The sequence below is a fragment of the Lineus longissimus genome, chromosome 11 (genome assembly GCF_910592395.1).
Source record: "Lineus longissimus chromosome 11, tnLinLong1.2, whole genome shotgun sequence".
NCBI lineage: Eukaryota > Metazoa > Nemertea > Pilidiophora > Heteronemertea > Lineidae > Lineus > Lineus longissimus.
Genome location: NC_088318.1, coordinates 18,765,103 through 18,790,933, shown reverse-complemented (window position 1 = coordinate 18,790,933; position 25,831 = coordinate 18,765,103). Strand labels below are relative to the sequence as shown.

Here is a 25,831-nt window from a genome sequence, read left to right as displayed (position 1 = left end):
ATTTTCTCATTTCTCTTTATTAATTTACTCTCTTACAAAGTAGAAATTGTACTCTTTTCTTGGAAAAACAAAGCTAAGTTTTGTCATGAATTAGGAAGTGCATTGTGTTTGTACACAAAGCTTTGGATCTTCGACCTGATGCCCAGATGCCAAGATGGCTCATCTATAAACAGAAACAAGAGTTCTGTGGACATCTTATATCCGGCCGAAATCAATTGCCATTCCTGATATCAAAATCATCAAAATCTGCTGTACACAGTCCGTCTCTCACTTCGTGAACGATCGAACATGTCGTCCCTGATCACGCCGACCTCGGAAGCCACCACCAGGTGGAGGCATGAACCTGAAAGAGAAAGAAACACTTGTCACTTTGTCTGGAATTTCAATCGTCAACACCAGATGTCACGGTACAAACCCCGTAAATCAAGATTTTGGATGTGACAAACTCTGAAGAGTTGACTGAAGTTGCTTTCTCACCTTGTATCGTCTCTGCTCTTGGGCGATATCCACTGACCTCGTCCCCCTCTCCCTCCACTTCCTGCACCACCTCGAGATGGGAACCTGGGGATGTCTCCACGACCTGAATGACGCTCAGCAGACCCAGGCCGATTATCCATATCCCTGGAGAGAAGATTAATAGTGGAACTCAAATATTTATCTAAAATCTCTGTTTGAAAGAAAGCCTCAACACTTCAAGCAGTCAGCACAACTAACACCAGCTTTGATTTAGAGATCTCAATCATGCTCACCTTCCACGGCCACCGAACCCCCTTGGTGATGACATCTGCTTGGACCTGCCTCCCCATGGTGTCTGCATTGACCTGCCAGGCGGGCCTCTTGACTGAGGTAGAGGTCCACCTCGACTAAGGCCACCTCGATTGCCCAATCCTCGCGTATTCACTGAAACAAATAATGCACGTTACATCTTGGTTTGAACAGATTTAGTCAGATGACGGCCACCTCTGTTTCCATAAATTTTTCTTTCAGAGCTAAATCATCATCCTGAGAGATGCAATGGACTGTTGAAGACAAAAGGTTTAAGACAAACAATTCATGACTTACTTCCATCTCGTCTGCCGTAGTTGCCAGGGGGCGTAAAGAATCGCCCCCGTCCAGGTCCACCCCGACCTCGATCAAAACCACCTCGACCACCTCGGCCACGGTGATCACCAAATTCCTGCAAGAAATCAAGGTGAAAAGTAGAGACAAGTCTGGAAAGTGATATAAGACCACCATGATCCCTGCTCATCCATCTCTGAACAGATGTGACAGCCTATCTGCATGTCATCTGTTATCTTATTTTAGTGGAATAAGCTCACATTTGTTCAAACCTGCCATCTTATATCACATCTGGGTGCATCCTATCAAAGAATTCTCCCACTTACGAATGAAGCAATGAGTAGACATTACCTTGTCCCTCCTCGGTGGACCCGAGCCTGCACCACCTGGCTTCGGTGGTCCTTGCTGAGACTCCATCTTGACAAAGTCATCCACGTGCATTGACGGCGGCCGACTTGTGTTTGGCGGCCGAGACCGGAATGGATCATGGCGGTTACTGTTCATTCCACGATTGAAACCTCGTCCCCGCATGGGAGCAACTGTATGGAATGAAGGAAGAAATGATCAGATGAAAAAAGCCCAATTGTTCTAGGCTCCATTTGGAGTCTTACTAAGCATGTGCTGGGTGGTATGTATGTTGACAGGGATAAGGTGGCCAATACGCCTGTCTGTCATGAGTCACCTGGCAGGCAACAATAGCAGATAACTTACCAAAGCCCTTGGCACCTCTCCCGATGCTGCTCGTGTTAATCGTATCCCTAGCACCACGCAGTCGTTGGCGTTTCCTGGCCTTAACCACCGCTGGATCTTCAGTTCCCGTCCCCTTCGACAGCTCCGCCTTCAGGTCAAAGTCCAAATTACATTTGAGAGTCAATTCCTCTAAGTTACATGGCACTAACTCGCATTCCTGATCAGAATCATCAACACCCGGACATGACATCCAATAGTTGATACTCAGTCGATCATCTTCGCCGTCCGTCAGCACGAAGATTGGCCGACTGTTGAACTGATTTGCCAGAGACTCTGGCGTCGGGAGGATGGGCTCAACCAGCTCTGAAATAACAAATCAAGAGTAAGCTTCATAAGATCTATTTGTCTTTTTCCGACGATGTAAATACCATGTGAATTAACTTGGCGCTTGAGCATGATCACCCACCTTTTTTCTCTGAAGGTTCATTTGATCTGAGATCTTGAAGTAGACTGGTAATTCCCTCCAACAGACTGTCCAATGCTTCTTCTTCTTTGGCACACTCCTAAAACCAAACAGGATAGCGTCAATAAACCTGTTTTAGAAGAGATTACCCCTTCTTCAGGTCATTACCCCTTCTTCAGGTCCCCTTATCCCCAAGTCTGGTGTATGCCATTACAATAGAGACAGCTGTGAACTTGAAAATGACCAGTTGGGAGATGGAAGAGAGTACTGCCCGACTCTTCAATACTCACAACCAGAAGCTTCTCCAGGTCATAAAGTGGATGCTCCCTCTCCTCTGACCAGCTCAGATACTGTCTCAGCTCAGGCACGCTGATGACGAACGTTCTCAGTGGCGTGTCCTCCTCTGGAGCTTCCAACGTTACCAATAGATGGAGTAGCTCGGTTGCTGTTGATAACGTTGATAAACAATCTGAACTGTCTTTGCTGAACGTGTTGTTGATTCTCATGAAGAGGTTACAAAATGCAAAGTGATTTTGGTCGAGGGCCCTGCAACATTGGAGGGAAATGTTCAAGTCATATACAGTCTGTTGAAATAACACAACTGTTTCTATAATGCTCAAGTCAATGAAGCTTATCTTAAATAACTTAACTAGCAATAAGGGTTGATGCTTACCCTTTGAGATGGAAGAATCCATAGTCATGTTCTGTCAACATGACCAGTGTTCTCAGAGCCGGCAGGATGGAGGCATAGCTGTGGTCCATGTTCCCGATGTGGTCCAAGAGTGCAAGGCAGATCTGATGCAGGTGGTCTTTACTAGGGAGACAGATACTCAGCTGAAAGAGGAACCAAAAAGTTCAAACCTCAACAACACAATGACTTGCGATCTCTACCTTCTTTATGTTAGGCCAATGACAGTTCAGGCAATGGTTTTATCATACAGCTGGACAGGCCTAGTGTGCTTCAGGCTAAGTGTGATGTCATCAAATTCATCTCTATTTACGACACGAACTGCCATCAATCCTGATTTCTCAAACCAGTGACAGCTTACCTGCTCTAAGATGCCCATGTTTTCTCCAGTAATAGCTTACCTGCTCTAAGATGCCTATGTTTTCTCCAGTAATAGCTTACCTGCTCTAAGATGCCTATGTTTTCTCCAGTAATAGCTTACCTGCTCTAAGATGCCCATGTTTTCTCCAGTGATAGCTTACCTGCTCTAAGATGCCCATGTTTTCTCCAGTGATAGCTTACCTGCTCTAAGATGCCTATGTTTTCTCCAGTAATAGCTTACCTGCTCTAAGATGCCTATGTTTTCTCCAGTAATAGCTTACCTGCTCTAAGATGCCTATGTTTTCTCCAGTAATAGCTTACCTGCTCTAAGATGCCCATGTTTTCTCCAGTGATAGCTTACCTGCTCTAAGATGCCCATGTTTTCTCCAGTGATAGCTTACCTGCTCTAAGATGCCCATGTTTTCTCCAGTGATAGCTTACCTGCTCTAAGATGCCCATGTTTTCTCCAGTAATAGCTTACCTGCTCTAAGATGCCTATGTTTTCTCCAGTAATAGCTTACCTGCTCTAAGATGCCCATGTTTTCTCCAGTGATAGCTTACCTGCTCTAAGATGCCCATGTTTTCTCCAGTGATAGCTTACCTGCTCTAAGATGCCTATGTTTTCTCCAGTAATAGCTTACCTGCTCTAAGATGCCCATGTTTTCTCCAGTGATAACTTACCTGCTCTAAGATGCCCATGTTTTCTCCAGTGATAGCTTACCTGCTCTAAGATGCCTATGTTTTCTCCAGTGATAGCTTACCTGCTCTAAGATGCCCATGTTTTCTCCAGTGATAGCTTACCTGCTCTAAGATGCCTATGTTTTCTCCAGTGATAGCTTACCTGCTCTAAGATGCCCATGTTTTCTCCAGTGATAGCTTACCTGCTCTAAGATGCCCATGTTTTCTCCAGTGATAACTTACCTGCTCTAAGATGCCCATGTTTTCTCCAGTAATAGCTTACCTGCTCTAAGATGCCCATGTTTTCTCCAGTAATAGCTTACCTGCTCTAAGATGCCCATGTTTTCTCCAGTGATAGCTTACCTGCTCTAAGATGCCTATGTTTTCTCCAGTGATAGCTTACCTGCTCTAAGATGCCTATGTTTTCTCCAGTAATAGCTTACCTGCTCTAAGATGCCCATGTTTTCTCCAGTGATAACTTACCTGCTCTAAGATGCCCATGTTTTCTCCAGTGATAGCTTACCTGCTCTAAGATGCCCATGTTTTCTCCAGTGATAGCTTACCTGCTCTAAGATGCCTATGTTTTCTCCAGTAATAGCTTACCTGCTCTAAGATGCCCATGTTTTCTCCAGTGATAACTTACCTGCTCTAAGATGCCCATGTTTTCTCCAGTGATAGCTTACCTGCTCTAAGATGCCTATGTTTTCTCCAGTAATAGCTTACCTGCTCTAAGATGCCCATGTTTTCTCCAGTGATAACTTACCTGCTCTAAGATGCCCATGTTTTCTCCAGTGATAGCTTACCTGCTCTAAGATGCCTATGTTTTCTCCAGTGATAGCTTACCTGCTCTAAGATGCCCATGTTTTCTCCAGTGATAGCTTACCTGCTCTAAGATGCCCATGTTTTCTCCAGTGATAGCTTACCTGCTCTAAGATGCCCATGTTTTCTCCAGTGATAACTTACCTGCTCTAAGATGCCCATGTTTTCTCCAGTAATAGCTTACCTGCTCTAAGATGCCCATGTTTTCTCCAGTAATAGCTTACCTGCTCTAAGATGCCCATGTTTTCTCCAGTGATAACTTACCTGCTCTAAGATGCCCATGTTTTCTCCAGTGATAACTTACCTGCTCTAAGATGCCCATGTTTTCTCCAGTGATAACTTACCTGCTCTAAGATGCCCATGTTTTCTCCAGTGATAACTTACCTGCTCTAAGATGCCCATGTTTTCTCCAGTAATAGCTTACCTGCTCTAAGATGCCCATGTTTTCTCCAGTGATGAGGACAATTTCTGGGTCACACAGAGACTGAATGATGGACTGGAATGGGAATAAACAAGATCAATCAACAAAAGAGAAGCAAAAACCAAGAAAGGGACAAACTGATGATGAAATCGAAAGAATGTGATTCTAACTCATGTATAGTGTAAGAAAAGGCAGTGAACTTACCACAATGCATTCCTGTGCCTGTATGTGGCAAGATTTCTCGGAGACAACATTCAGCAGATGCAACAGCTTCGGCAGGGTTTCCACATAGCGCTCCTCATTTTTACCGCTGAAAGAGAAAGATCAAAGACTGCTTTCATAGACACAAAGACCAAGCCGAAACATGATGTCATCGGATGAATTGGTGTCGCCGACCCAATTCAGGGCTAGTGACTTTGAACAGGGGTAGAACAGTCCATCACAAGCCACTCATGTTTCTCAAGCAGGATCTTTTGCCTGCTCAGGCACCAATCACAGCCTCACATCTCATTCAAAGGCAATCTAATTAAGAGTGGCCAGCTAGACCATGTGAACTCTCACAAATTACAAAGACTTACCCTGATCTGAGTAGATAGAGGACAGGTGCCTTGACTGGGGCCTGTGAGAGTAGATATGAGAGGAGATTGAGGGCCTGCGCCATGTCTCCTGAACTTGGGTGGAAGATGATCACCTGCTGGGTTTTATCACCCTCACCAGGGATGGAGACAACTTCTGTTATCGATTCTAAACCGTCCAGGATAAGATCAAGAATGTGCCTGCAAAGTTAAATAATATCACATACAGTAAGAGCAAGGTATATTGACAAACTAAGACAGACTTATATTACATAAAATACCACAAAAATGTTGCGAGACAATGAAATGTCCTGACATTTATTGCCTGCGGATCGCTTGTGGCACAATGTAAAGCCTTAGACCTGATGACTTACTTGACTAGGTTCAAGGCAGTGGGCATTGAGAGATCTGCCAGTTGCCAACACACTCGTCTCATCACGTGCTGCAGGGGCTGACAACTTGTTGCTGAAGAGAAATTTATAATATCACATTAAAATCTTTGACATTTTTGACAGCCTATATAAGCCCAACCTTACATATTTCCTACAATTCTGTAGCAAACAGGGACAGTAATATGAGAACTCATAGAAAGAACTTACTTGCTAACGTTTTGATAACATCCTGTATGGCAGTGTTACAACACAACAGATGAGCACTCCAAAGCTTCCTCTGATTGGTTGCCATGGCAACCTCATCATCGCTAAGTTGCTGAAACAGATGGAAATATTGGGTCATTCTGCGTTGATATGAACTTCTATATTTGCTGATGATTTTCTTCTTCCAATCAAGGGGCCCGGTCTCTATCAGGGATTCATAGGGCATCGAGGATCTATACAGCTCATCACTGTACGACCAACGAAAGATATTTACCTCTTTTGTCTGAATGGGTAGAGGAAGTGGCAGCAGCTCGGAGAGAATGAGTAGTCCACTCATGTAAGTATAGGGGGCGCTCAAGGTATACTTGAACAATTCTTCCAATGTTTTTGTCCACAGACTTTGTGTGAGCACTGAAACATTAACACAGGGACATGAAATCAATATAGGTCACAACCCAACTTTTCAAAATATCTTCTGATAGGATGAGAGGAATAATGAAATATTGTCGTGAAAACAGTTAAGGTTTTCATACAGGTGCAGCTATGATCGGACTTGACACGGAGGTCACACATACCCCCCCTGTGACATCTTCTCCCCGGATGAGGTAATTGTTGTCTAGAGATTCGCCCATGGTCACAGTAAGGCAATCCTTCATGATACATACCATCTTCAGATTCATACGACTCCAGTGAAGGCTGAGTGAATGCCATAATCGTATCAATGATGTCATTTTGAACCTAAACGTAGAAAACAACAATGAGAGTGAACTTACACATATACAAGAGAGAAAAGTTTCAACTGGTATATTAGTCTCAGGAGATATGAAACAGCTGAATGGATGCACTCATTTCCTCCAACTTATAAACATACCTTCTGAGCGTCATGTGTTAGGAGGCCACCAGGTGGAGCTGAACACACAATGGTATGCACGCTGAACAGTGATGGTAGATATGTCGTGTCACGGAACTGAAAAGAGAATTGAGATACACCATACAATACAAAGTACAATATCATACAAATTACGTTTCAATGTTGGATGTCACTAACAAACATCATCGAGTGCACTGCATTAAAGAGAACCTTCTGATGAAACCTTGAGCCTTTCTACTTGATGGCCTGGGTTCATGATAGGAGTCATTTACCTGTGGGCCTCTGGCCATTATCAGATACTGGAGGATAGCCTTGACAATGGCAACTATCTTGACTGTTATCGCCATGGAGATCTGTCCTTGTGTGGTTGCTAGGTAACTCCCTTGTTGCCATGGTCTTTGCTGAATTTCAAACAATTTCTGCAGAAAAGGTGAAGAAAGATGTCAGTCATTTGAAGAATAGATAAGTGAAGTACTGACTTTTTCAGCTTTTTTTGCAAAATCTGCCACTATTCGAACTGCAAATTTGGGGCAGACCATGAAGGATGAGGAATGCCTCGAGGGTCTAGTTTGATCTGGTCTTCAATTCATCCTTTCTTCGAATACTTGGTCGCCACAGCTGAGATTTGTAATGAGATCACACCTACCGATAGGATATTCTGGAACAGCGGCATACAATCTCCTGTAAATAGTTCAGACAGCACAAATTTATACCGCAGCTCTTCCTGTCCTTCCTCGAGCGTCTCTCGTTCTGACGGGATCCCCCAATGATGTATGATACGCAACACCGTCACTAACCCACGTGGCAAATCCATCACCTCATCTGAATACTGCTTCAACTGCACCATGAGTTCATCTAAGCAAGTATAGCTGAATTCTGTGAGTTTCTTAATTGGGTCCAACCATACTTTGAGTTCGGATAGTTTTGGATGGATTTCTAGGTCACTGAGGGTGTAAAGTTTGCTTCCAAACCGCTCGAGCATTTCCACATTGTCTGAATCTTGAATGATCATAACGAGGAGATTGGCAGCGTACGACACCGGCACTGATCTCTTCTTAGAGCCGTCACGCGCTTCATTCCCTGAAATGATGAAAACACTCACGATGGAAAAGACAAATCTGGCCAAGAAAATCAACACAAAGATGAGAACTTACATATCATTCGCTTCTGGAAAGTCTTACTGCCAAACTTACCCGAGAACTCCAAGAAGCTGATCAAGGCTTTCATGTTGTCGCCGAGACTGGCGACTTTAGTCACCGCATCCCGCCCTGGTGGTATAAACGTCATGATGTAGAGGCCATGCAGGAAACTAATCATGTCCTGTTCGTCATCAGATTCTCGTTTTTCTGGAAAATCAGTTAAGAACATACATGTTATGTGATGATCAAAAAGTTGCCCATAATATGTGACCTCTTCTTCACTCGTGTCTTTCTGCTGTTTTTTGTCATTTAGCAAGCTGCTTCACCCATGATTTCGGAGCATTCTTGCTACATACATTTGAATACAACATATAATCCATGTGCAGTGGATGCCAATACTAGCAGAGATGTTGTATAAAGTCTGCGTGGAGAATGACATATCAACAGATGACCAACCTTTCTTGTGATACTCAAGGAGCAGGTCAATGAAGTGCAGAGTCTGAAGATAGTAGACCAGCTGTAGGCCGAGCTGCTGGGGAGGATTCTCCTCTGCTCCATCCTCACGAACATCATCCTGCTGAACATCAACATGATATTTTCGATAAGAAGATGGTTAAAGGGGAACTACAGGCAGGAGCTGGGGGGGGGGGGGGGTCAAATTGGTCATCTTGAGGTGAGTAATATGGGCTGTTTGGGGACTGTGGTCGTGTTTGATTCAGCAATAAATATTCATTATCCAAGGATAATAGTTTCAATGCACAGAATTGAATAATTGTTGTAAACTTACTGAGTTCTGAAGTAATGAGCGAATGATCCCGTTGGCAATCTCAGGGTGGGAGGCAATGAACAATAGGCCGCTATTGTACGAGAGGAGTTGTAAGACGAAGTCTCGCACGGCGAGGAATGCAGTCAGGTGTTGATAGGTGGCGGGGTGGAGCAGCAATGAGAAGATGCTCTCCAACAGGTTGCTGAAACAAAACAAAAACATCATTTTCTAATTTCGCTGCTGAAATCAGGATTATCACATTGTCCTAATGAGGGGAGAATGATTTCCTATTTCAATTGTTAACTAGACTTACTTACCATGAGTTCCAAATATGGTATAGGAATGGAAATGGATCAGAGGGCTTCTGGGTAATCTCAAACAGGACCTTCGCTGGCAATGTCCGCCCTGGGAACCCCTGAAACAATTGAAGAATACAATAAATTGCAAGTCCCCAGAAATAGGAACTTCCATTTTTTTACGTTCTAATGAACAGACTATAACTGCTCAGGGGGCCAGATAGATGATAAGAGACTTACCATCGCATGTAGAGCAGACGCATGCATTTTGGTAAGATCATCCAACATGTTGGTAATCTTATCCATCTCAAGATCCTGGGGACCAGATTGTCCAGGGATGACGTCGATCATGCCCTCAGATTCATCAGCCGTATCACCATCTTCAGATTTGACCTGTTTGTCCTCCGGTTGGTCAACAGATGACTTCTCAAGAAAGCTGCAAGAAGAAGCAGTGAGCAGTGATCAGGTCACGTCTGGTGAAGTGGTTACAAGATGTTCCATGACGACAGATGACTTCTCAAGAAAGCTGCAAGAAGAAGCAGTGAGCAGTGATCAGGTCACGTCTGGTGAAGTGGTTACAAGATGTTCCATGACGACAGATGACTTCTCAAGAAAGCTGCAAGAAGAAGCAGTGAGCAGTGATCAGGTCACGTCTGGTGAAGTGGTTACAAGATGTTCCATGACATCATTCAGTTGGCTTAGGTTTTCAATGGCATCAATCACAGCAAAGACATTGAAGAAGATATTGATCACCAACCTTTCGACCGTCCTCTGGAAGTTCCTCACCACCTCATACGCGTGGACTTTCTTCATTATAGCTGAAATGGCTACCACTGCTCTCACAAGCTGAAACAGGAATATAGCATTCAACACTGGTCAGCTAGTTTTACCAAATTAGATTTTCATTGAACGTTGAACACCAAGAGATTGCCATCACTAACCTGTTTTGACATCATGATATCAAGCAAGGCCTGGTAGGGCGTATGCTGCCTGCCCTCCTCCTCGGCACAAGCAAGCTGCAGGGGATGGTTGAACACCAAGAGATTGCCATCACTAACCTGTTTTGACATCATGATATCAAGCAAGGCCTGGTAGGGCGTATGCTGCCTGCCCTCCTCCTCAGCACAAGCAAGCTGCAGGGGATGGTTGAACACCAAGAGATTGCCATCACTAACCTGTTTTGACATCATGATATCAAGCAAGGCCTGGTAGGCCGTATGCTGCCTGCCCTCCTCCTCAGCACAAGCAAGCTGCAGGGGATGTTGACCAAGGAACCAATCCATGCCAACCTGGAAGCGTAACGTCTGGTCGAGGGATCGCAGGATCTGAAGTTTGGCCGAGAGCGACATGTGCTCTGTGACGTAAAGCTGGAGGAGCTTCACCTGTACGTCTTCTTTCTGGTAGAGGCAAATGAAGACAGAATCAGATGGCAGAATACTTAGATACGGTGTTGATGAGACTGATCATGTCATCATTTCATATTGTCTGTGATTACTCAATACTAGGTCTGACAACACTACACGATTTGGGCTTATGGGCCACAAATATAAGATCACAGCAGACCCTCTGGACAACACTACCAGATTTGGGCTTATGGGCCACAGATATAAGATCACAGCAGACCCTCTGGACAACAATCATACTTAACGCACCATCATTTTCAGCGAGATGTTGACATCACACGAACACAGACACCCGACCAGTTTGATTCCCATCTTGAGGTGACGGAGCATGTACTTATTCTCAGGCTGGGCGATGGCTTTATCAAAGTCGAGTCCCTCGAGGGTCCACGAGACAAGAGCCTCGAGTATATCTGAAAGTTGAGGGAAAGCATTGGTGAAAATGTCATAGTAGCATCATTGCTTGTCCCCCAGGCTCGAGGGGATTTCCCTTAAGCTCAGGCAAACATCTTTTATCATCACAGACAGCTTCAGTTGGAGATTTGTTGAGACAATGATTGTAAATGAGACAATCCAGGTAGTGTACAGAGAATCAAGATCTTACCTTCCTTGTCTAAGTAAGACAGTCCATTATTCAACAAAGAGGGCAGATTCTCCATGGCCTCAACCCATCTGAAAACAACAGAATCATACTGTGAGAGCCAATCTTGATGCAACCCACTTGACATCATCATCACCTATGCTCGGAAGATCAGCAAGAATCGTAAGTTCAAGTGACCACGATCAAATGAAGTTTATATTGGTGTCAATTACGACTTATGACAGTTCTGTAGTGAAGTCAATTCTTTTCAGAATCAACCCAGACAATGCAGTTGTTGAAACTTAAGCAAATCCTACACCCTTTTTTTCATGAAAATGAGCTGAAGACAAACTTACTCTCCTGTATGCTCCGCCTCCAAGAACCGGGTGACCAAGTCAAGAACATCCAGAGCTTCCTGTGGCATCTCTTTATGGCCGAGTTTGGACTTCAGCTTCTCCACCTGGTAGGGTGACAGAGATGGGTCGCTGAAGGTCTGAAATTGGAAGTGCCGTTTACTACAGTTCTATTTCAAGTCTATGGTTTCACCTAATCATCCACATCCTACGTTAGGGCTGCATTATTTACCCAAACTTCAGCAGTCTTGATTAAACTCATGCAGCACCCCAGTGTTCACCTCAGTCTACTAAATCTACTATGTTTTGGAATGATAAGTCCACTTACTGTCAAGGGCAAGAGTTCAAACTGATACGGACTGTAACTTGTGTAGTTCCACATGTCTTCAGGGACTTCAAACATCCCTTCAACCATCTGCAGCTAAAAGGAAGGATTGATGAACATAAGTAGATGAGGGGACAGCATGGTACAGGCAAGTCCTGGTACGAGGGAACACAACGTATTCATATCAAGCATGCAGAAAGGCAAGGTGAATGTGAATATTCAGAGGGTTGGGAAAACAGGCAATCTGTCTTCATTTCTTTGAGAGCTTGTGGTTTTTCAGCCCCGCGAGCGCAGTCGCTTGGCTTTGAGCAAAAGCGGCGAGTGCCATATTAGGATGAGAGGCACATACCCCTCGCGTAAAATCCTCCAAGTCATCGATATCATCATCAGAGATATCTTCGTATCCTCCACCATCATCAGCCTCCTGGAAGAGAAGACACGATGAAACACAACAGAACACTCCTCTGGCACCCGATCACAAAACTGCTAAAGGTTTTGAAGGCAGAGGAGAAAGATCACAAGATTCAAGGGTGAACCGTTCCGATGATCTCACTTTCAAAGTCCTACAAGATGGACGACATCATACATTTATGGTAATTGATTCGTGAAGGGAAGTGAAAGTGATGGATTGCAAGGCATGGCAATGGAAGGACAGGGGCCTTGGGGAAGATCGAAATAATGTGATTAGACAATGTTCATTTACTCTATACGTACTCCCCAAATGAAAATAGATAGATTTCAGAAACCCAGGCAGTTGCAATGGAAACATTTACTTACAATTGCTGGATCTCTGTCCAGGTTCCCTTGAGCCTCGATGTCAGATAAGGTCACATACATGTCTCCTGCAGGTTCAGGGGACATCGGGTCAAACGGCACATCAATTGCCTCCTCTTTAGGTGCTTCACCTGAAATATGACACGATGCGATTCAGAAATTCAGACAGCACATAAGCTCACTGTAACTACTGAATATTAACACATGCACCACATTTCAAAGGGAGATCTTATTACCAACCTGATTCACCTGGCTCTTCAATGTTCTCTATTTCCCGTGATCGACTTGATTCCCTAGACAAAGGTGACCTCGACCTTGGGCTTGACCTTGACCTAAACAAAGGTGACCTTGGTCTCTGTTTGTCTTTAGAGTCTTTGTCTCTTCCTTTGTAATCGTCACGTCCCCTTACACGATCCTTATCCCAATCTTTGCCTTGATCCCATTCTTCACGGTCACGATCACGACGCTCCCAGTCCCGTCCTCGTTCATGATCCCAATCATGTTCACGATCTCGATTTCTATCACGACCATGTTCTCGCGGTCTGTGTTCTCGTGACTCCCGTGAACTATCACGACTGTCACGATCCCGGGAGCCTTCCCGAGAGCCTCGGTAGTCACGGAAGTCACCATCACGTGCATCATTCCTGAAGCGCCGATCACGTTCAAGTCGTCGTTCTGCATCAAATGATTCCATTGCTTCATGAATCTCTCTCAGGTCTGCTCCCATTCCCTCCATTGAGGGATTATGCATCATAGGTGGGGGCGGTCCAATAGGGTGGTCTTGGGATAGAACCATGCCATGTGGGGGCTCTCCAGGATGCATCACAGGTGGATGGCCCATGCCATGCGGTAGATCCGGGGGACCACCACCCCGTTGGGGCTCAGGTGCATGACCAATAGAATGTGGTGGTTCTGGTGGGATATGACCATGAGGCGGTTCACCTGGGTGCCCCGCCGGACGTGGCTCCGGTGGACGAACACCAGCATGAGGGTCACTGTAGGTGGGAAGTGGAGGCATATCTGTATGATCAGGATGAGGCTGATGTGGAACTGGGGGTCTCCCATGATGCATTTCCAATGGATTTCTTGCCACGTATCGATTGTCACCCTCCATATAGGACTCCTGCTTGATCTGTGCGGTAGCGAGAGAAGGATGGTACATGGGCTCTTGGCGAGGAACACTGGCCCATTCTCGAGGCTGCTCAGGTAATGGTGGTGGAACAGGCTGAGGTGCCAATTGGACAGCCTCTGGTTGTGTCCCTGGTTCTGAAAATGGAGCAAATGAGTACAGAGTATAATACCTCAACCTAGAGTTCCCAGTGAGTTGTCCAAACTTGGCAAATCAGGGCATGAGAGAAATAACTTCTAAATGATACAGATATATATTCTGCTCCACAGCAGACTGACCTTGTTTCACTCTTGGTGGCTGGACCGGCTGAGGTGGTGGTGGTGGGGGAGGCGAGGTGACACGCTCCTTCACAACAGTTGTCAATGTGCCGAAGACACCCACAGTCAATATGGAGTACCATCCTTTCAGTATCAATCCATCCGTGGGAATCTGCACAAACAAATGGATCCCATTCAATTATTTGAACATCTGAAGCTGATACCAGAAGGCTGAGTACAGTGACATTAGTGACATTTTCTAATTTTTCACCCAAGATCGCCGAAAACCAAAAAAAAAAAAAAAAAAAAAACATATCTCACCTCAGCTTCAGCATGAATGGCGGTCTCGGCACCAGAGGTAAAGGTAATCCTGAAAGAAAGATTGTATGAAATATATAAATGAACAGCAGATCAGGGCCTCCAGACTACTATAAGAGGCCTTGAGGTGCCTTGAGGTGCCAGGCTGATGATCCCCAGCAGCTTGGTGCAAACAAATTGACTTTTAACTGCCCCAGGATTCATTGACTTACCCTCCAAGTTTTTCGAACGTAGCATTGCTGGGTTTGGCCAGATTGTTAACAAACAATTCTAACTTAAAACCTGATGGCGTTGTGGCACTGAAATGATACAAATCAAATAATATCAACTTAAAATCAACATTTGAATGTCAGATTGGTCATAAATGTTGCTTCTCTTTGTCTATTTTCTACTACAATTGTCCTCCAACAAACCTCCAATACATTCTCATATCATTGTCCTATCTTGACTGTTCTTTTGAGAAATGGGATGTGTTCTTATACTACAGGCTTTTATCATCATCTCCTTGTTCAAATCAACTAATTTTTCTACTCAAAATGACATAAAGTTGTCAGCCCTGTTGTGGGGTGAAGAAAATAGCAATTAATGTGTTTGATTATGGATGTCTTACCCAAGCCTATGGCCGCCTGCAACATCAGCAAGAACCTTTGTACCAAGCGGGATGATATCAACTTTACTGATGAGAACTGGATGCGGAAACTGTACAAGGTCCAAATTTAGGTCCTGAAAAAAAGTTTATGAAATGATAAGTGGAAATAGTGATAAGACTTCACTTCTTTTATCAACTGATGATGTATCAACCAATAATAATAATACACTATAGGACGACAGGTCACCTAACCTGGATCGAAGACCAAATTGTACTCTGCCACAACACTGACTGTGTCAGTGTGTGACGTCTGTGAGCAGGGAATGAGAGATCAGATGGGACAGAGACAGACCCAGACCGGCCAGAGAGGCAGAGTGAGAGCCCGAGACTTGCCACTTGACTCAATTCTTGACAATCCATTTTTGTCCAATCTTTTGACATCATCTTAATCTTATCATTTGCATTTATTTTTCTGTCATTCACCGACTCATCTCGACTTACTTAGGCCTGCCTAGGCGGCCTATCTTGACTTAGCTATGTTTTGTATCATGGTATGGTTGGTATATTGTAGCAATACAGTGCATAATGCATAATGATTGCATGTACATGATTGCGTGTCTGTCGTCTTTGAGACTAGTGTTGTTTACAACCGGTGTCGACTTTGCACAAGGCTTACGGCGTAAGTCCACAACCAATTTAACGCAAACTATACTTTTTACAATTTTCATATATTTGACATCAATCACACAAAAACTTAGGACAATCAACTTAGCCATACGTCTGAGGGCTTGTGTGAAAAAGTGTCAAAAAATAGAAGCGAACTCTGGTCTTCGTCCGCCATCTTCGCCGGTGGCGCCGCTCCGAGAATCTACGAGATTTTCCGAGACAAAACCGCCAATTTTGAAAGGAAGTAAAAAAGGAAGAAAATGTTGTGTGAATAATTCCCGATTTCTACTGAATTAGATTCAATTCTTTACTGAAGGTTACATCAAAATGGACCCCTTCACCCAGGTACTTTGAAAAATACATAATTTGTTTTTATGTCGGTTCGAAAATTACGAAAAAATGCTGCTTTGTCCTCATGTGCAATGCCAGAAGAAGCCCATTCATTATGCACTATGGCTATGCTGCATGCATGCACATGCACAACATACACTACAGTCAATTAACTCATGAACGGTGTTCAATTACAGTGATGAGCTGCTGAACTCTCACTCGCACTTTATTGCACTTAGTGTATGGCACTGCTATGGTTCTACAACACGCACCATTTGTTACACGTACTTAGTTATAGGCCTAGATTCTTTGTCTTATTTGTCAAAAATTTGACCGTATAGTTTTTAACCAGTCCTATCGCGTCGATCCATGAATCGAATAATGATTCGAGATGAATGTCGGACAACATTACATACATGTATCAATTTGTTGTTGGAATGTTGAGCGTCATATCAGCACTATTTTATTGGCAAGACATCGAGGAAAGGAGACTCCAAAATCAAACCCAACCGCCAAAAATAAATCTGGTCCCTTCTCACAAACACGAAGTGAGATGGACTCCTGACAACATCTGCAGTGCACTGAAACCCCTTCTCTTGTTGCTTCAGCAACCGCAAAATGCCGCTGAGTCTGGAGCCTCGCCTAAAGAGAATAAACAACCAGCGGTAAAATTACTAGAGGCCGTGCCCTTAGTAATATTTATCTTATTTGGTTTCCTGCTACTCTTTGTACTGGTAAATGAATGAATTAATTGATTGCATTATTGTGGGTCTTATTTCTTCTTAGAGAGGTGCACAGTTGCGAGTGACAGAGGGCTGCAAAGAGCCTCAAGTTTTCGACAATGTAGAGGCAGCAAACTAGCTGAACCATGAAGTCACAACCTTTCAATCACAAGTTGGGATGCTCTTCCAATGTGTCACTGCACTTCCAAAACAATGAATAAATGCTGCAGGGATTACTATGAGCCATTTTCTGGCATAAAGGATTGTTTCTGATCAACTAAACTGACTAGAAAATCTGGTCTTTGCAGCTCTTGTGTCTTATGATGCATGTGCGTCCAAATGAGTGAATGTATTCCAAGATTGGCTGATCTGTTTCCCAACAGTCACTGAGTCAGCATTCATGTCTTCCACGTGCATGTCAGTTGGTGGTTATTCTTACAATAGCATGTATAATGGTTATTCGCTGGGCGACAAGGGGCTTATGTATCTGATGATGTTGATTATGATGGTTATTGTATGTTCTTTGCATTGATCTCCCTCCAGCTTGAACCAGCTTGTCCGAAATGCCTATCAGCTTCAATATTAGTCAAGTGTGGCCCAACATGGATGTCAGTCATCTCACAGACAACAGTGAACCATCTCTTAAGCAAAACCTTCACCCATCATGCCAAATCTCCATCATGATTTGTAAGGTATCTTTTTAATTTTGTTCTTTCCAGAAATTGTTGGACCGTACCCGCCAGCGTCGAGCAGACCTGGCGAAGAAGATGAAGGGAAGCAATCCAGCAAAGAGGTCACCTGAACCCCTGCAGGAAAACACCAATGAGAATTTTCAGGAGACTTCTGATGGTAAGCATTGTGTGATGGTTTAGAAATGACGCCAGCAAGTCTGTTACTTTATGATTTTTGAAGAACTGTTGTAAACTTCTCGGCCCGACGTGTTCAAAAACCCAGAGAAGCCACCCTCACGAATGAAATGGTGCTTAGATAGTGCTTTTCATTGTGATGTTCTAATTTCCCATTTCAGATATAAGTCCAGTAAAGCGACACTGTTTCCGTCAGAATGAATCGGACATCAAGCCAGATACACCAGCAATACAAGGCGTTCATTCACGATTGAAAACATTGGTGAAGCAGAGAGTTGCCTGGGATGGAGGTGAGTTGACCTGGTGAAATTTGTTTGCTTGTATCTTGACAGAGACATGTACAGGTTAACCACAATCTAAACACAAAACTTTGACTCTGCTCAATGTCAAATCGGTTTCTGAAAATTAGCTTCATTCAAGTGAATTAAATTTTGTCCGCCTGTTGGGAGAGTTTGAATTAAGAGTGTCCTTTCCCTTTCCATTCTTTAGGTGATGAAGATAGTGCTCCCTCCCCAATCTTGAAGTCCAAGGACCCAACACCACCTTCCCGCCCATCGCGTCCTTCCATCGGTGCCAGGAAGAGCCGATTTGCTGCCCTTGCCAAGGATATCAACGGCTGGGAGGATGACCTTGATCACCCGATGATTAAGTAAGTGCAGCTTCGTGTGTGGAGCTACTGAGCACGTGCTTTATCATATTATATGGCGGTTTCAAAAAGAATTTATATAAATCCCTTTACATTTTGTGTTTCAGGACAACTGAAGAAAAACCAACTAAAGTCTGGAAACCTCCACAGCCGAGAGAAGACAATAGTCCAGTCCCTTCCAAACCGCCACGGACATTCTTACACGACAGATCCCCGGCTAGTTCCCCTGTTCATTCATCAAGTGATCAGAACTTGGTGCCCAGCGTTCAGAGCCCAAATCGGTTCCCTCGACGAAATGAACCACCTTCACGTGAGCGATTTGCTTCCCCGACTAAAGGCAGTCCTGTCAGAAATTCACCGAGATTGGCTGGGAGTGGTGGAAGTTTTATTTCTGAAGCCACACTGAAGGTCAGCACCAAGAAAAAGGAAAACATGGATGAGAAACCAGCAAAGAATCCTGTTACGTCACGTTTGGGGATGTGGGAAAAACGTGTTCAGAATACGCCTCCTAGTCCAGGTCACAAAGATACATTGGATGAGAGTGAGGAACCTACAAAGAAGTCTGTGAATGCACGTATGGCGGCTTGGGCCCAGAAAACCAGTGCCGAGGTGAAGTATGTACCTCAAAAACCTGTCACATCAAAGATGAGTTTCTGTGATGCCATAGCTTCCCGTGCCAAACAATACCAAGAGGTAAGGACACCACAACATGTTCCAAAATCTCCCAAAGAGATCTTGTCACCCAGCGCTCACGAGGGGCTCCAGGGACTGCAGGAGAAGTTGTTCACCAAGACGCACGATGGTTGGAAGGAGAATGATATCGCTGAGAAGTGTAAGACGATGAGAGAGAAAGACATGGAGGTTCTACGTAACAGATGGAAGAGTGGTCTGAAGGAGGAGGATTATACTGTCAGCTCAACCCCGATACAGGTTAGACACTTACTCCATCGCATTAAGGCCTAACTTTGAGTCCCATACACAGTTAAGCATTGGTTGAATGTCTCTAAGAACCGGTGGACCTGCCCAAGCATGTCCATGTCCATGTGGAACCCACAACTTGATCAGTTTAGATTTGATATGTGACTCCTCAACCACTAGACCACATTGTATCTCTTTCCCATTGCTAATACCTCTTGTTTACATCACAGCGGGATCTAGATGCCGATGATTTCAATGTGCCTCCCCGCGCACCGTTGCCAGCGACTGACATTTACAAGAGGGGGCTGGTCATCCCTAAACAAGCGGTCGGACCAGAACCAGTGGCGCCTCCTCGCAGTAATGGAAACAAACGCAAAATCACCAAGGAGGAATCGAAAGAGCAGAAGCGATCAGGTAGGAAACAGTGTTTTTTTCAGTAACGTGTTGTACCACAAGAGTGGAAAGAGTTTGCTTGGACCGTAATCACTTTAAAACTGCTGAGATCCATGATTGGGTAACTGTCCCAATTAGTAGTGACCTCAATTGAATATTGAGTAACAGGTCATATAGACACATCATGTTGTGTAATGAGAGGTAGCCTTGTGCTCTATCTGAAGGTCCAGTGTAAAGATCCCATAATGTTTATGTCTTACAGGACTGTACATTGTATTTTGATGATATTTCACTTGATTCAACATGTATAAAAGTTAGACAATTCAATGCTCTGTCCAAACTTACTTAGGATTGTGGTGATTGTTCTAGGGACACTGTTCTGTACTGATTAATGTCATGGCTCTGTTTCAAGACCAGTGTGTAATTGGCAAATCCATCCTCAAACTATTTCCAGAATTTGAAGGCAAGCTGGCTGCGATGGGATTTGAGATGGGCACAGGAACGAACAGTCCCATGAAGAAATGTGCAAAGACCCGGCACAGCAGTGAAGAGGATGCCGTACATCGTCTGAATCAAGCTGCCACGGGAATGAAAGCGAGGCACCAGAGCGACCAGTCACACATCAAGTTAAATCCCGTCACAGAGGAACCTGTCACACGTAGCCATGGTAACCAAGTGCAGGCGACGCCAGCCCAAGAATTCAATGATGAGACACCACATAGACCAGGTGGTGGAGAGATACCCGCCCATCATAAGATCTGGACGAGGGTGAAGACCTTTAATGCTGGCAAAGATGCTGCTCTTCCTCAGCGGGAGAAACATGAAAGTGAGATGGTGGCGATGAACAACCAATGTGAGAGTGATCCAGATGACGACGCAGAGAACACCAAGGGTTCAACCTCATCTACCACGGTGGTCGAAAAGGGTGACAATTTCACATGCGAGACTACTGTCACTGTCAACAGTAAAGCAGATGCCAGCAAGACGGTCACGATTCAGCGTAAGATTCAAATGGATCCTGGATCTCAGGATGAGGAGGAATCTCTGCAGACAGAAACCACAAGTCAAGATTCTGAAAACTACCATCAATCTGAGAGTGATTTCTCCGAGGATGATGAGTTCTTACACCAGAGGAAGCCGAGTCATCATCACCAGGCATCTGATTGGAGTGACCAGCAGTCATCAGTGACGTCGTCCCTCGGTGTCGAGCCACTCGGGTCATCTGATCGTGATGGTGGAATGGCAGAATCCATGGAGCAGAGGATGAATCATTACTTGTCAACGAGTCAGACTCGCTACGATCGGCCCGAGTACAGGAACACGTATCATACTCAAGTTGTAAGTACATTTCTATACAAGTGCAATGTGTTCTCACCAATTGAAGGAGTCACAGTCAGGTCAGGTAGATTGTAACATGTATTTGTGTCATCCAAACAAACCAGTTTTCTAGAAAATCAAACTTATGACTCGTATTTCAGAGCCAATCAGAAGAAACAGAAGAGACCGGGTCATATGATGGTGACAACTCGTCGGGAACTGACGACCTGTGCGCGGAGATGGACGATCTTCTTGAAGAAGACAGTGGGGACGAGGATGACGAGAGCCTGCCACCAGTCGGTGCTTACAACTGCCGTACTCAGACACAAGCGTACAAGTCACCATCCCCGAAGAAACATGCCGAGAAACAGATTGTGTATAATGTTGATATGTACCGGTCGACACGTGGCCAAAGGAATCAGCCAGCACCCAAAATGACGATTGTGCGACGTGACCAGCATGGGACATCACCGTCAGAATCTCGGGATGAGATGCCATACATTCCCGAGAAAAGTGCCCGCCAGAAAATACAGGTAAGACACAATGTCTATAATGGCAACAGAGTCATGGAATACGTGTCTCGTCCTTTGACCCACAGAAACTCTAACTTTTAACCAACTTGTTGATGATTATTTACAGGAGCTCCACGACCTGGTGAAACAAGAACAAAGCGTCATCATACAGACTAGTAACGCCCTCAACAAGTGCTGCAGTAAAAACTCCTCATTCGCTGGATCACTGGAGCAGGTGGAGTGTAACAGAGTGTTACTGATTGCCTGTAAGTGTGCTTTCATCTCCAACTGTCAAATCATAACACACAAGTACTGTCTGACATGAAATATTTGACACTTCCTTTATAGAAAGTCCAAGTCATTTAGATATTAGATATCGTTTCACAACTGTTGCAGGTCAGAAACGGCAAGCGTACATTGAAGAAATCGAACGATTGAAGAAGGTTCCTGTGACACCAAAGACAGACGGCTGTAAGGGCTCTCTTACCATCAGTGACATCAGGCTTCCACTCAAGAAAGACTTCCTCAACAAGATGCAGACACGACATGGTGAGGATTCCCATGGCTGCCATTGGAGTAGCAAAACTTCAATGCCAATTTGTTTCAGTGGCTGACTTTTGACAGTTAAAAAAGGGGGCCTTCGCTTGTCATTCCTTCAGAGATTGTCCAGTGCCTGTTTTCTGCTAAGAGTGCTAAAACATTCTTGGTGTAGGTATGATAAGTTCTGATTCTCTCATTGCAGATACTGCTGTTCATTTCTTCATGTGCGTCCTGAAGAACGGACCCCACATCCTGGTCACCCAGATGGTGTCAACGCATGACGGTGGGATGAAGGGCGTGTTGGAAATGCCCAACATGTTTAGGATCAACGAACTGAAGAGCGACTTTCAGTTTAATCTCGACATCTATGGTATGGTGAGTAAACCTTGGTGAACTACTCTCATCTGTATATTACTGGCTGAAGACCAAGTCACCAGGCCCTCAATTGGAACCTGAGGACTTCTTGACAAAACCATCTTCAGTTATCAGCATGTTTCATCTCCGAGTTGGGTCAACCTTTTGGTCAACGAATGAACTTCACTCTGCCTATAAAACGATCCTTATCTTAAAGCTTGTGTATCTTGTCATTTCAGAGTGTTATCCGGGAGGCTGAGCCTGAAAAGAAGAAAGGACGATTCACGCCAAAGAAAATCTTTGGGAAAGGCAAAGGTTCTAGTCAGACTCCAGGTACGTAGTCTGTTTCCATGCCATAATCAGGTCATTCTAGCCACCACATACCAGCTAATGTATATTATTGCCTATGTTTATTCTATTTCAGATCATGCATCTGGTGCCATGTCCGTGAGGACAACTAACTTCTCTCTGATTGCATCTGTGCCGATTACGTTACGCTCTATTCATAATGTGACATTCACTCTACAAAGGGTAAGTACAGTTGGACATAATTATGTGATGAGTTGAAATGGGGTTAAACAAGATGTAGCTATGTGAGAAAGGGCCATGAAAGAATCAAAAACATGGGATGAAAAACAGTTAAGATTTTGCAGCATAACCCAACTCGGGTTCTTCTCCTTGCAGGTGCCATTCCTGAGTCCACTGCAGGGTCTTGTTCATATGAAACTACGATGTGTGCTCGATACAAATGTGGAAGAAAGAGGCTTCTTGGTAAGTTGACAGTACAAAGAATGTCTTCAGCTGCTATCACAACTACTTAACTCTTATTACTCCCAGGTTGAGAAATGCCTACAGGCTATGGCTGGCCAACAACTTGTGTGACTTTGTCTTTGGATTTAGCCACAGTCAAACGTCCTACTAACTTGCTATTTGCTGAAATGCATTTCAAATGGTCATTTCATAATGTGTCTTCATTACAGACGATGTTTGAGGATGTGACAGGTCTGGGCAACTGGTATCGCCGGTGGTGTGTGCTCGCCAACAATCAAATACGATACTGGAAGTACCCTGATGATGAATACAGGAAGGTAAGATTGTGTCTTATAGCCTGGTATTCTGACAAAGTTCAATCCTCTGTGACTGTTCCTCAGAGATGGCATTGTAGGAAGTGTCAATTGCATCAATATTCCAATCTTATTTTCAGGATCCCATGGGTGTCATTAACCTGAAGAACTGTGTCACAGAGCATGTTGGAATCATCCCGCGCGATATCTGTGCACGTCCCAACACGTTTGAGCTGAATGTCGTTCGGCCACAGAGAAGTGGGGACAAAAACACCCTGGTCAGCTGGAGTTACGATACGATGACTTCAATCAAGTGAGTAACTCTAGATGGGTAGAAAAGCCAGACAGAATTTGATGACCACATCCAACGAAGAATAGAATGACGCCCCTTAAAGTTCTGATGACGAAAGTTGGATGAAGTTGGCAACTTTGTAGTGGACACCAGGGCTACCCTACCAGCCAACTCACCTTGCCTCACACTGGTTGAATTGGTGTCACTCCCTGACCCTGTTGAATGATGGTTTTGGTACAGATCTGATATGAGATCTTCATTGAAGTGCCCCAAGCATATTCGGATTTTGAATGTGACTAAGAGCAACAAGATGTTAACCGATCCATGTTCAATATTCCTGTTGTTTTATCTTGCAGGCACATGCTCTCTGCTGACACGAAAGATGACCGAGTTCTCTGGTGTGGCAAACTGAACCAAGCGCTGAAGAATATCCGCACTTGGCAGTCGGATGCCTTACAGCCACTCAGGCAGCCCAAGAGAGTTCTCTAAAACACGTCAACTCACCAACAGGTTTTTGTCTTGGACACGATTGCATTCTCAATGTATACTGCTAACTTAAGTGCTTATATCTTTTGTTGTTTTCCTCAGTTACTATCATTAGATAGAGCCATGAACGAGCACCCTGAGGCCAGGGTTATGCTTGGACTAATGCCTTCAGGAGGACAGAACATGTAGTCTTTTTGTAATAGTTATATCTATGAATAATGTATAGGAACATATATGCATCACCTCTGTAAATATTGTATAGATACAGGGGCACCTTCGACTGAACATTTCAAATTCTGACTAAATCTCCAACTCTCAAACCGTAGGTTCCGTCTACCTTTTATACCTCAGGTGGGGGGTTTAAAAACTCAGAATTTCTTGTTGTCTCAATACCTTGGTAAATGGTTCTCAACCTTCGGGTGTGTCTGTGAGGGGTGGGGGTGGGGTCATTGGGAAGTTCGGTTTGTAGCTCATATATGAAGCGGGAGCCTTGATGAAGTCCACTTTGTCAGTGCTCTATACTTGCATGATTGGATAGTTATGTTATGCATGAGGTGTGAATGTTGTTTATTGTGAGTGGTTGAAGTATAAGTGTGCTGTGTGTGTGTACATCTATACTGCCTTTACGCATTTATTTCTTCGAATAATGTATTTAAAAAAAGTTATTTTGTTGTGTAGATTGAGATTTAAGATTAGAGATATGTGTCAGACTAAGTAGAAAGGAAACACTGTCAACTCTGAATGAACTGTCGAATGCTTTAACCATGAAATTTCAACAGCTAATGCAATATTCAGTCTGGTGACCAAATGAGTTGTATAAGTCTTCATTTACAGTAGTTAACACCTCGACGTACAGACATAATAGGCATCATCAGCTATCACAAAGGCGGAGATGACCAAGGTTGAGGTTTCACTGTGTTTAAATCATTTCTGTTGTAGGTAACCATTGTTGGAAACTGTATTCAGACTGAATTCTTATTAACAATATTTGTGAATTATTCTTTGTTTCCTTCTGTATATTGACAGGGGTTACTGTACATGTAACTACAGGTTTGAGCTGGCCTCCAGAGTTGAAATTCGCAGTGTGTACAGCCCTTCTTCACTTGCCTTAACCACTGTGGCTTCAAACACTCCTTGGCTGGCTTAAGCCTGTCCTCACAGTTATAGAACTGCAAGTGACCCACCTGTGCACTATTTAATATTGTAAACTGAACAAGTGAGTCACATTCAATAAAGCACATCATTTTATTGACATATTCTTCCTTCTTATAATACTTGATGCTACAAGGACACTTTACACTTTGTTTTGATAACATCAGTCCTTGGTGTCACAACCAGGACATGAAGACCAAGCAGGCAGCTGAAATGGTTCAAGTAGCTTGTGGACCCAGTCACAATCAGGACATAAACAGCTACATGTACAAGTTGGTCCTAAGAACTGTGGTTGCAGTTGAAATCTGGGCATCCACAGATGCAGGTTGTCCTGATGAAATGGTTAGAATAGATTGTGGTCCAAGTCACAATCAGGACATCCATAGCTGTCCAGCTGAAATGGTTAGAATAGATTGTGGTCCAAGTC

The 25,831-nt window shown here is 44.1% G+C and overlaps 2 protein-coding genes across 3 annotated transcripts; one reads left to right on the top strand and one right to left on the bottom strand.

Moving 5' to 3' along the window:
* Nucleotides 1–10: 10 nt before the first annotated feature.
* LOC135495443 (protein virilizer homolog) lies at nt 11–15,996 on the bottom strand. Of its 2 annotated transcripts, none has more exons than XM_064784091.1 (38): nt 15,925–15,996; nt 15,168–15,280; nt 14,770–14,856; nt 14,561–14,609; nt 14,261–14,411; nt 13,094–14,119; nt 12,857–12,984; nt 12,429–12,503; nt 12,083–12,175; nt 11,758–11,894; nt 11,426–11,493; nt 11,074–11,234; nt 10,597–10,818; nt 10,179–10,267; nt 9,662–9,857; nt 9,443–9,540; nt 9,147–9,327; nt 8,816–8,936; nt 8,414–8,566; nt 7,867–8,300; nt 7,493–7,639; nt 7,221–7,316; nt 7,015–7,087; nt 6,624–6,760; nt 6,353–6,461; nt 6,128–6,218; nt 5,757–5,954; nt 5,383–5,488; nt 5,182–5,253; nt 2,886–3,046; nt 2,503–2,758; nt 2,216–2,312; nt 1,771–2,112; nt 1,411–1,598; nt 1,063–1,177; nt 750–900; nt 478–621; nt 11–343 (listed from the first exon to the last, which is right to left on the bottom strand). In XM_064784091.1, exons 1-38 carry the CDS (start codon nt 15,985–15,987, stop codon nt 268–270), a joined length of 6,204 nt encoding a protein of 2,067 aa, XP_064640161.1. In that variant the 5' UTR covers nt 15,988–15,996; the 3' UTR covers nt 11–267. The 2 variants fall into 2 exon arrangements, with proteins under 2 accessions (XP_064640161.1, XP_064640162.1); XM_064784092.1 differs by having other exon boundaries at nt 8,816–8,933.
* A 69-nt stretch (nt 15,997–16,065) lies between these two features.
* Nucleotides 16,066–24,586, top strand: LOC135495541 (anillin-like). Its single transcript, XM_064784312.1, has 17 exons — nt 16,066–16,157; nt 17,584–17,713; nt 17,892–18,020; nt 18,220–18,379; nt 18,484–19,306; nt 19,525–19,708; nt 20,142–21,025; nt 21,166–21,537; nt 21,644–21,782; nt 21,913–22,065; nt 22,259–22,431; nt 22,650–22,743; nt 22,835–22,941; nt 23,095–23,181; nt 23,391–23,498; nt 23,615–23,787; nt 24,123–24,586. The coding sequence occupies exons 1-17, from the start codon at nt 16,140–16,142 to the stop codon at nt 24,253–24,255; spliced, it is 3,867 nt and encodes a 1,288-aa protein (XP_064640382.1). The 5' UTR covers nt 16,066–16,139; the 3' UTR covers nt 24,256–24,586.
* The last annotated feature ends 1,245 nt before the right edge of the window (nt 24,587–25,831 follow it).

Bases quoted from the DNA above. Each gene is read 5' to 3' on its own strand.
- LOC135495443 (XM_064784091.1), bottom strand. From the start codon at position 15,987: ATGGCGGACGAAGACCAGAGTTCGCTTCTATTTTTTGACACTTTTTCA. The intron at 11,895-12,082 runs GTAAGTGGACTT...TTCCAATTTCAG, and splicing joins TTGAACTCTTGCCCTTGACA to ACCTTCAGCGACCCATCTCT. The intron at 8,301-8,413 runs GTAAGTTTGGCA...TCATCATTTCAG, and splicing joins CAGCTTCTTGGAGTTCTCGG to GGAATGAAGCGCGTGACGGC.
- LOC135495541 (XM_064784312.1), top strand. The intron at 19,307-19,524 runs GTTAGACACTTA...TTTACATCACAG, and splicing joins TCAGCTCAACCCCGATACAG to CGGGATCTAGATGCCGATGA. The intron at 21,783-21,912 runs GTAAGTGTGCTT...CAACTGTTGCAG, and splicing joins CAGAGTGTTACTGATTGCCT to GTCAGAAACGGCAAGCGTAC.